Genomic DNA, 11,863 nt, shown 5'->3' with positions numbered 1-11,863 from the left:
ACATGTGCAACAACATAGAACTTCTGGAAAACATTATGTTGAGTGGAAAAGTCAGTCTCAAAATGTCACATACTTAATGATTCCATTTATAAAATATTTCAGATTACAGAGATGGAGAACCTATTGGCCTCTGCCTGAAGTTTGGTATGGTGGGGATGGGTGTCACTATGCAGGGCTGGCACAGGGGAGACCTTTGTGGTTATGCAAATGCTTTGTGTGCTGATTATGGTGGTTACACAAACACACACATGAGCAGATCAACATAAGCTAATAATGTTACGAGATGCAGCTAAATATCAATCACATCTTGTAAGGTAGACACCGACTCATAGTTACGTAAAATTATAACATAGTGATATTAGGGTGATGGGTATAGAAAGTGTGCATGTGTGTCACCAGGAAGAGAACATTCTATCCCCACCTCCTTCCATAGTGGAAAGCCAATAAATAATGCCCTTGAGAAAACAAGTAGCCACGTGAGAATGCTGTGTGAGATTTCAAAGTAAAATCTAGACTGGTTAAGCTAAGAGAGCTGAAAATGGCTGCCCCTGGGAAATGAATATTGGCGGAAGGTTAGGGAGACTCATGTTGCATATGTAGAAGTTTAGATCTGTTTGACTCTTCAATGTGTGCATATGTAAATTTGATAAAGGCAAAATGAATTTTAGATCATTAATGTTATACCACTTACCAATGAAAGAATGTCCATACTATTATCACTAGTAAGAGTTTATAAGTTCGTTGGATATAAGGTTGAATTTCAAAACTTAATTAGAATGCTATGTAGTATTCAAAGCCAACTCCATAAACTAGAGAGTATTAAAGACAGCCCTAGTAGGGATGTGTAGCACCACTTTGGGGAAAATAAATGTAAATTTTGAATTGAAATTCACAAATGAAAACTTAAATAAATAGAGGCATCTGATGTCCATGAAAGGGAAATCTCATGTCCATGAATGGGAGATCAGTATTAGGAAGATGTCAATTTGATGGAATTAATAGATAAATGTAAAGCAATGAAATAATAATTCTAAAAGGGTTTTTTCATGATACTTTACAAAGTGATTCTAAAACCCATTTAGTCAAAGAATAGGCAGGACAGTTTTGAACAACCAGAAGAGGTGGGACGATATGACAAAAGGAAGTATCAAAACTTATTAGACGCTATTGTAATTAAGACAGGGTACTTTTGACAGAAAGCTAGACAAACAGCTCCTGGAACAAAGAGTTCATAAGAAAAACACAGATTTATAGAAACTCAATTAATGGCAGATGGGGAGTGCAGATCAGTGAGTGCTGGGTACTTTATCCTGTGGGAGAAAAAACAAGTCCCCTACCCCACATCACACACGCACACACACACAAACTAAAATATAACTAGGTCAAAGGTGCAAATGGAAAGAGCAAAACTTTTTCTCCTGCTAAAGAATCAAAAACCTTTTTTGTTGCAAAAGCTATCAGATAATAACCAACACAGCTGCCTTCTGGACCAGAGTAGAAGGACAGGAGGGCCTCTCCCGTATGAGCCCACGGGAAACAAAGATGAACGCTTCTTCTAAACTTGTACCAGCAAACATTACATAGAGCTTTAAAGCCACCTTGAGAAAAATCCATAAATGGTAGCATATTCTTATAGAAACCTATAGAGCTGTGGAAAATTAATAAAATGGCTACATATATTGACATAAATAAAACTAATTAACTGTGTTATGCATAAACAATAAAAGGTCATGAATGCTGTGTACAATGTAATAGCATTTATATAAAATTGAAACCATGCAAAGTAATGTTAAATATTGCTTAAGGATTTATACCTATGTTATAAAATGATAAAATCATGCAGGAGAAAGATAAACACCAAATTCAGAACAGTGTTTTGAAAAGGAATGGAAAACCATAATTGCAAAATATTAATACTTTACACAGATAGGATGGTAGGCCCACTGATATTTTTTAGATGATTATATATTTCAGAGTAGAAAAATGCTTGTTCAACTTAGTGATTTCAAAATATATGTGTGTTAAAATGAAGTCATACTTGCAAAACCTGTGGATTAAGGTAAAATGTGTTCTGAGAATTAAGGGTTGTTCTTGATCACAGCAGGTTGGAAGTCTGTTTCCTGGATCTGCTTGATTCTCTTGTGGGTGGAAGATGGGCCAGTTTGAAGCTCAGTGCTCAGGGCCATGTATCTCTGACTCACCATGACCAAAGTCCATCCTAGACTCAGCTCCAAAGCTCAGAGGGCAGGAACATCAGAAGGGTGCGTGGAAGGGAGTGCGTCCTTGGAGGAGGTGGGGCTGCTGAGGGAAGGACAGGGTCCTGGGTAGCCTACAGGACCTTCAGCATCTTCTCCCTGCTTGAGCCCCTTAACAGGGCTCAGTGCATGGCAGGGCATGGAGAGGCTGAAGTGAAATCATTCATTTGTGTTTTATTTCCAGCAATATTTCATGAACAACTACTGTGTGGCAGGCACCATGCTTGGCCTGGGTTTGTTGTGCTGATCAGAAACTAAACCACTACTCTTCGCACCCCGGCACCTCCTTCTGGGTCCTGCACTCTCTCCCACACCCTCGTTCATCTTTGCCACTAGTTTGCACTCTGAGTCTCTCACATAGGCCCTCCTAGTTGATTTAGTTATACTTTTCTTATTCATTCCAAAGATACATAACATGAAAACTGAAAGATATAACAGTTTATGAGGACTCTTTGAAGTTCAGGTCTCAAAGCTTTGACCTTAACCCCACCTCCACACCTGGGACTGCCACCTCCAGGACACCAAGGAACCTAAGTTGAAACCCTTCAAACTCCAGAGCACTACGCAATGCACAAGAGTTGGAAGACGGAGAATTCTGATAGATATTTGGAGAAAACACGAGGTTCACAATCTTATCTTGAGGCTGGGTCACCCTTGAGGGCACTGTGCGCCTTGGGCGTTTGTCCTGGATCCTGTCACCAGCCCTGACGGTGGCCCTGAATTCCCACTGAGGACTTAAGGCCTGCCCCCAGTTACAGGTTCCACTGCCTGAGGATGGAGGGGGCTTGGAAACTCATCACCAGAAGCACCTTGAATCCCAGGAGGACAGCCTCAAAGATAAGGGCAAGCATCTCTAACCTCAGTACCAGCGGGTATGGGAGACATCACCTGGGCTCCGTGAGTGAAGCACCTTCTCTGAGGTCATTTTGCCAGGAAGTTCCAGAGCCAGAACGTTGCACCCAATTTCTTACTCCAAGCCCATGTTCTTTTCTCTACATATAGCTCTCTCTCTTGAAAATAAGACATGACCTTGGCTATTAACCTCACCTTGAATTTGACCCAGTGTTGGGGGACAGCCTTTGTCTTCTCACATGTTTGCAAGCAGAATGGGAAAGCACCTTCCCCCATGTCTGAACGCAGCACGGGAAAGCACAAGCTTGAGAACAGCCGGTGCAGTCCTTGGAAGTTATCTGCCCACAAAAACATATCTTGTCCTCGAAGATGAGCCAAGACTCCTCACTCGGAAAATAGGGAGACCTTGAGGATGTGTGAAAACACCGCCCCTGCTTCTGGCCTGCACCCCCCACCCCCCTGCCTCCGAGAAGGGAAACATGAGTATAGCACTTGGCTGAGGTCCGAGAAAGGCAGTATAAAAATAAAGGCGCTGTGCCACATCGGGGCTGCAGCCATTGTCTGTCTGTCTGTGTTGTCTGTGTTTTTTGTTCTCTCACTTCACCCAAAGAAGATGAGTGGCACATTACATCAGGCGCCCAAACGTGGGGCGTCCTCTCAGAGTGAGTTGTACATTTATTCAGCTCCACGCCTCCCTTTCAGACTGTTCGACTTCGACGGCAGGCACCGTCAACTAAACTTATAGATCATGTGTAATATTTACATACATCTAATCATTATATGTGTTATAAATTAATCCAGTATTATATGTCAGTAATATCTCAGTAAAACTGGACAAAGAAAGCTAAACCCATGGCATTTAAAAGGTTATATGCATCTTTGGTATTATACCTTAATATTCTGCTATGAAATGATAGAGTAAATAAGAGTTGCTTCTTTTTCCTGTAATTAATAAAACACGCAGTTACTGAACTACAAACTGGGAACATACCCTACTGTTTCCAACTGACTGAGGACAGTTTGGTCATGCCCAGCTAGGACGTTCTTTCACATAGATACAGGCAGGCTCACAGAGTTGAGATAGGAAAAGGCTCAGGGTTCTTCTGCAGAACTTGGTCACCAAGTCATATGTTCCAGTGACAGAGAGTTACAGTCCAAATGCTGTCACACATGCAAACATTTGCAATGAGATATACACCGTTCATAGGGTCAGTTCAGTGAGTTCAATGAAGGTGAACATCTCTCTCCCTTTCCAGTGTGCCGTCTATTTTTTAACGAGAGGTACTGTATTTAAGTGTGCACTTCAGGACTGTTAATTACATTCACATCATTCTGAAATAGATCCCAGAACATTCTAATCTTGTACAACTGAAAGTGGATACCCTTTGAAAAACTCCCATACCCTCTGCCTCCAGCATCTGCTAACCACGGTTCTGCTGTCCGTCTCTCCGAGGGTGACTACCCCTGATATCTCATGTAAGTGGAGCCATACAATATTTGTGTGTTTGTGTCTGGCTTATTTCACTTAGTTTGATGTCCTCAGGTTTCCTCCGTGTTGCATCCTGGAATAAAATGGCCAACGTGGAAAAGGAAGGAAAGACTAGGATGTCTTCCATCAACCCCTGCACTCGGCTACCCATGCATCCTTCCCTCCCAGCCAAAGAGCACTTCACATTCACACTCACCAGCCGTACACTTACTTATGCACACATCTGCTAACCAACACCTACATCCTCCCTGGGGAGGCCCTGGTAAGATGGACCCCCATCCTTTATACTCTTGGGCTACCAGAGTGGATTTCCTACAAACAGATGTCTGTTTCCTCTGGGCTGGGTCAGCTGCCCCTGCAGTGACTGTGTCTTGATTTTCCCACTCCTCAGACTTGGTGGCCATTACTTGACATGCACAGATTCTACCCACACAGTGTGCATCTCACCTGGCTGGAAAACTGCCATATGTTCAAGGTTTCTGAGCCACCCATGCCCAGGCAGAATATTGATTGGACCTTCTGCCTGGGAACCTGCATTTGGTGAATGGGTCTGTGTGGAGGTCCGAGCACGTGCTCAACTGTAAGGTTCAGCAGGAGGCCAGCCTCCCACCTGAACCAACCTCATACTGTTGCCTGCAGCCCACAGCACATACCAGCCCATCTGGAATGGGGTAAGCTCACATCTATCCCTGTGTCACCTGGTCACCTCTGATGCCTGAGAGGATTTCAGCCGGCACGGGAAGCAGTGCAGTCTTGCTTATCATTGAAGTCCTGCCCAGCTTAAGAGTCCGTGACTCCTTAAATAATCAGTGCTTTCTGGACACAGCCTCATTAGATGTGGTCATCCTGAAAGAGCTTTTAATTCAGAGGAAACAGCAGTCTTGTAGTTCTACCCTCCTGAAAATTCCCAAGAGGAAGTTCAGCTTATATCCTTGCTTACTGGAGATGCTGAGATTGTCATCCGCAATGCTCTTCTTATAATGTAAATTCAGAAAAAGCTATCTTCAAATATAGTTACATTGATATACCTTTGTAAACTTAGGCAACTTAGTCAGTTATCCCCACAGAATCTGAGTTTATTCACCTATAAAACAGTGTAGTGATACCAGCCTCCTAAGAATTTATTAAAGTTAGATGACCACAAAACTTTAACACACAAGGCTGATTCTCTGGGTTTGTTCATCTAGAACATGGCATGCCAGCTACTGTATGGCAGATGTACAAATTGGTACTTAATGGGTCAAATTCCAGGTGAGGTTAATAGCCAAGGTCATGTCTTATTTTCAAGAGAGAGCTATATGTAGAGAAAAGAACATGGGCTTTGAATAAGTAATTGGGTGCAATGTCCTGGCTCTGGAACTTCCTGGCAAAATGACCTCAGAGAAGGTGCTTCACTCACGGAGCCCAGGTGATGTCTCCCATACCCGCTGGTACTGAGGTTAGAGATGCTTGCCCTTATCTTTGAGGCTGTCCTCCTGGGATTTAAGGTGCTTCTGGTGATGAGTTTCCAAGCCCCTCCATCCTCAGGCAGTGGAACCTGTAACTGGGGGCAGGCCTTAAGTCCTCAGTGGGAATTCAGGGTCACCGTCAGGGCTGGTGACAGGATCCAGGACAAACGCCCAAGGCGCACAGTGCCCTCAAGGGTGACCCAGCCTCAAGATAAGATTGTGAACCTCATGTTTTCTCCAAATATCTATCAGAATTCTCCGTCTTCCAACTCTCGTGCATTGCGTAGTGTTCTGGAGTTTGAAGGGTTTCAACTTAGGTTCCTTGGTGTCCTGGAGGTGGCAGTCCCAGGTGTGGAGGTGGGGTTAAGGTCAAAGCTTTGAGACCTGAACTTCAAAGAGTCCTCATAAACTGTTATATCTTTCAGTTTTCATGTTATGTATCTTTGGAATGAATAAGAAAAGTATAACTAAATCAACTAGGAGGGCCTATGTGAGAGACTCAGAGTGCAAACTAGTGGCAAAGATGAACGAGGGTGTGGGAGAGAGTGCAGGACCCAGAAGGAGGTGCCGGGGTGTGAAGAGTAGTGGTTTAGTTTCTGATCAGCACAACAAGCCCAGGCCAAGCATGGTGCTTGCCACACAGTAGTTGTTCATGAAATATTGCTGGAAATAAAACACAAATGAATGATTTCACTTCAGCCTCTCCATGCTCTGCCATGCACTGAGCCCTGTTAAGGGGCTCAAGCAGGGAGAAGATGCTGAAGGTCCTGTAGGCTACCCAGGACCCTGTCCTTCCCTCAGCAGCCCCACCTCCTCCAAGGACGCACTCCCTTCCACGCACCCTTCTGATGTTCCTGCCCTCTGAGCTTTGGAGCTGAGTCTAGGATGGACTTTGGTCATGGTGAGTCAGAGATACATGGCCCTGAGCACTGAGCTTCAAACTGGCCCATCCTCCACCCACAAGAGAATCAAACAGATCCAGAAAACAGACTTCCAACCTGCTGTGATCAAGAACAACCCTTAATTCTCAGAACACATTTTACCTTAATCCACAGGTTTTGCAAGTATTATGTCATTTTAACCACATATATTTTGAAATCACTAAGATGAGTAAGCATTTTTCTATTCTGAAATATATAAAGAATCATCTAAAATATATCCACGGACCTACCGGCCTATCTGTGTAAAATATTAATGTTTTGCAATTACTGTGTGCTATTCCTTTTCAAAACACTGTCCTAAATTAGGTGTTTATTATTCTCCAGCGTGATTTTACACTTTTATAACCTAGGTATAAACCTTAAACAATATTTAACATTACTTTGCATGGTTTCAATTTTATATAAATGCTATTACACTGTACACAGCATTCATGAACTTTTATTGAACAATAAAATTCCACAGTTTACTGGATTTATTTGTGTCAATATATGTAGGTATTTTATTAATTTTCCACACTCTACAGGTTCTGTAAGAATATGTTGCCATTTATGGGTTTTTCTCAAGGTGGCATTAAAACTCTATGTAATATTTGCTAATACAACTTTACAAGAAGCGTTCATCTTTGTTTCCCTTGGGCTCATACGGGAGAGGCCCTCCTGTCCTTCTACTCTGGTCCAGCAGGCAGCTGTGTTGGTTATTATGTGACAGCTTTTGCAACAAAAAATGTTTTTGATTCTTTAGCAAAATTAAAAGTTTTGCTCTTTCCATTTACACTTTTGATCTAGGTATATTTTAGTTTGTGTGTGTGTGCGTGTGTGATGTGGGGTAGGGGACTTGTTTTTTCTCCCACAGGATAAAGTATCCAGCACTCACTGATCTGCACTCCCCATCTGCCATTAATTGAGTTTCTATAAATCTGTGTTTTTTTTTATGAACTCTTTGTTCCAGGAGCTGTTTGTCTAGCTTTCTGTCAAGAGTACCCTGTCTTAATTACAATAGCATCTAATAAGTTTTGATACTTCCTTTTGTCATATCGTCCCAGTCCCACCTCTTCTGGTTGTTCAAAACTGTCCTGCCTATTCTTTGACTAAATGGATTTTAGAATCACTTTGTAAAGTTTCATGATAAAACCCTTTTAGAATTATTACTTCATTGCTTTATATTTATCTTTAATTCCATCAAATTGACGTCTTCCTAATACTGATCTCCCATGATGGACATGAGATTTCCCTTTCATGGACATCAGATGCTTCTATTTATTTAGGTTTTCATTTGTGAATTTCAATTCAAAATTTACATTTATTTTCCCCAAAATGATGCTACACATCCCTACTAGGGCTGTCTTTAATACTCTAGTTTATGGAGTTGGCTTTGAATACTACATAGCATTCTAATTAAGTTTTGAAATTCAACCTTAAATCCAACGAGCTCATAAACTCTTACTAGTGATAATAGTATGGACATTCTTTCATTGGTAAGTGGTATAACATTAATGATCTAAAATTAATTTTGTCTTTATCAAATTTACATATGCACACATTGAAGAGTCAAACAGATCTAAACTTCTACATATGCAACATGAGTCTCCCTAACCTTCCGCCAATATTCATTTCCCAGGGGCAGCCATTTTCAGCTCTCTTAGCTTGACCAGTCTAGATTTTACTTTGAAATCTCACACAGCATTCTCACGTGGCTACTTGTTTTCTCAAGGGCATTATTTATTGGCTTTCCACTATGGAAGGAGGTGGGGATAGAATGTTCTCTTCCTGGTGACACACATCCATACTTTCTATACCCATCACTCTAATATCACTATGTTATAATTTTATGTAACTTCACAGTCAGTGTCTACCTTACAAGATGTGATTGATATTTAGCTGCGTCTCATAACATTCCTAATTTTAGCTTATGTTGCTCCACTCATGTTGGTGTTTGTGTAACCACCATAATCAGCACACAAAGCATTTGCACAACCACAAAGGTCTGCCCTGTGCCAGCCCTGCATAGTGACACCCATCCCCACCATACCAAACTTCAGGCAGAGGCCAATCTGTTGTCCATCTCTGTAATCTGAAGAATATTTTATAAATGGAATCATTAAGTATGTGACATTTTGAGATTGACTTTTCCACTCAACATAATGTCTTCCAGAACTTCTATGTTGTTGCACATGTAAATTATTCATCCTTTTTATTACTGTGTAGGATTTCTTTCTGTAGATGAACTACAATTTCTTAACCATTCATTTATTATAGGACCTTTTGGGTGTTTGCAGCATTTTGCTAACACAAAGAATGCTGCTGTACACATTTTTGTCCAGGTTTTGTGGACATAAATTTTCCTTTCTCTGAGATAAATGACTGGGAGTATGATTGCTGGGCCATAGAATCCACTTCCTCTCCTGCAAGAGGTCAGGAAATGATCCTTTCACCGGAGGCAGTCACATACAAGTTGTGAGGTCACCAAGCGCCATGCATCTGGGCTGTGTGTTACCAGCTCCATCAATCAAAGGCTAGAATAGGAAGTCATTCCAGAGCAGACCTGATTCTATTCCAAAGGTGAGCAGGCCTGGTGACCCTCTTCCTTCTCCAGCTGGGAGCTCTGGGTTGGGGCAGGAGAGAATGAGGCCACCAGCCAGCCACATCCTGGGGTCCTAGTTTGGAAGTTGGGGACATAATCCAGAACCGCAGATCCCTCTTGGCCTGGGGCTCCCACATGCAGAGTCACCATGAAAACCTCAAGATAGGGAGAGGGGCCCAGAGGAGAGAGCAGAGACCCAGGCAGGGAGAAAGCATTATTTCTGCTGGGTTGTCCAGGGCCCCATGAAAACCTAAGATGAGTAAGTCCTCACATTGTAGCCACCTTTTCTTCCTGACTTCCATTTCACAATCTAGAAGCAGGAACTCTCTAGAGTCTAGAAGCAGGGCTGTCTCACAGCTTCTCCACCCCATCAGAGGCACTTCCTCTTCTATCACAGGAGGTGCGGTTCCTCTGCTGTCCACAGAGCAGACCCTGGTTCTCTCAGCCCGGGTCTGGACACAGCAGCCTCCTCGGGTGTGCACAATGCCCTTCCCTGCCTCCTGGCCGCACCCTCCTCCTTGCCTGCTGCTGAGTCTACTGGTGAGTCTCACAGGTGAGAGTGGCCTTGAAGTAGAATACCCTCCTCCTGCCCCTGGTCCTGCCCCTGCCCCCGGGTTAGGGCTCAAGGTTAAACCGGATGCACCACCAGCACTGCCACAGGCCAAGGACAGGGCGTTACTGAGAGCATGAAGTCAGGGCCTGAGCATTTTCTCTGGGGATCCATCACCTGCAGCTGGTGACCTGAGGGTGGAAACAGATGATCCTTCAAACACCACAGCCACAACTTTGTGTGCCTTAACTGGTCTGTTCCTCACCACATCCCTGTGGTGAGCAGGCCTGATAGCTGGTGAGCAGGGTGTGATAGCTTCATTACCCCTGATTGACAGATGTGGAACCTGAGAGAGTAATAGTCCAATTGCACCTACATGAGCCAGTGGAGCAACCAGCGCTCAAATTCAGGCCAAACAGCTCCACAATTCATTGTATGAAGCCTGCTTTCACACGTACTCTATTGAATCTGCAGATTGTTTTAGGCATTATTGACCTCTTAACAATATGAAGTCTTCCAATCCATGAACATAGGATATTCTCCCATTTATTTGTCTTCTTTAATTTCTTTCAGCAGTATTTTATGCTTTTTCATTGACAACTCTTTCATCTCCATGGCTCAATTTACTCCTAAGTAGTGTGTGTGTGTTATTCAAATGTAAATGAAATTGTTTGCTTAATTTCCTTTTGGGATTGTTTGACACTAGTGTTATAGAAATGCAGCTGATTTTGTGTTGATTCATAGCCTGTAAGTTGGCTGAATTTGTTTATTAGGTCTGAAAGTTTTTTTAACATTTCATTTAGAAAGTAAATTTTTAGTGAAGTATAGTTAACATACTATATTATGTTGGTATCAGGTGTACAACACAGTGATTTTACAATTATGTACATTATTATGTGTTCACCATGGAAAGTGTAGTTATCTTCTGTCACTATACAAACTTACTAGAATATTATCAACTGTATTTCCCATGCTGTATTTTTCACCCAATGATTTACTTATATTGTAATTGGAGTTTGTATCTCTTTATCCCTTTCACCTATCTCACCCACTTCCCACTCCCCTACCATCTCATAACCAACAATTTGTCTCTGTAATTATGAGTCTATTTATATTTTTTGGCTTGTTTTCTAGATTTCACATGTCAGTGAAATCATATGGTATTTACTTTTTTCTGAATTTTTCTAACAGTTATGTTTATGTATAGATTCTAGATTTGTGACATATAAAATCATGTCATCTGCAAACAGAGACAGTTTTACTGCTCAATTTGAATGCCTTTACATTATTTCTTAGCTTAGTCACTTTTATTAGAATCCACTATTGTGTTGAGTGGAGGAAGTGAAGGTGGGCATCCTTGTCTCATTCCTGACCTAGGGGAAAGCTTTCAGGTTATTTGTGGGTTTTTCACACATGACTTCATCATTTTGAGGAATTCTCCATGATTTTTACTTTGCTGTTTTTATCATGGAAAATGTTGACTTTTGTTTCTCTGTATCAAATTCTTTGTTTTATTCCTCTTATTCTATTAATATGGTTTGTCCCATTGTTTAATTTTCATATGTTCTACCATCCTTGCACTCCAGGAATAAATCCCACCTGACTTTGGTTTATAATCCTTTTAATAAGCTGTTGAGTTTGGTTTGATAGTATTTTGTGGTAGATTGCTGCATCAGATTTCCTTAGAAATATGGTCTGTGGTTTTCTTGAGGTACTTTCATGTGACTTTGGTATCAGTTTAATGCTA

At 41.9% G+C, this 11,863-nt stretch overlaps 1 protein-coding gene across 6 annotated transcripts in view; it reads left to right on the top strand.

Moving 5' to 3' along the window:
* LOC108404558 (signal-regulatory protein beta-1-like) overlaps positions 1-11,863 on the top strand; it is a 196,509-nt gene that overhangs the window by 165,855 nt on the left and 18,791 nt on the right. The window contains exon 1 of one of the 6 annotated variants that reach the window (XM_036996452.2): positions 9,993-10,119. The exons of the other annotated variants lie outside the window; for them this stretch is intronic. Within the exon in view, the coding sequence (XP_036852347.2) occupies positions 10,050-10,119 (70 nt within the window). The 5' untranslated portion in view covers positions 9,993-10,049. Of the gene's footprint in view, positions 1-9,992; positions 10,120-11,863 lie in introns of those variants that run through there. 6 annotated transcript variants of the gene reach the window in all.

This window comes from Manis javanica, chromosome 5 (assembly GCF_040802235.1).
Source record: "Manis javanica isolate MJ-LG chromosome 5, MJ_LKY, whole genome shotgun sequence".
Taxonomy (NCBI): domain Eukaryota; kingdom Metazoa; phylum Chordata; class Mammalia; order Pholidota; family Manidae; genus Manis; species Manis javanica.
This window is presented reverse-complemented; position numbering and strand designations above follow the sequence as displayed.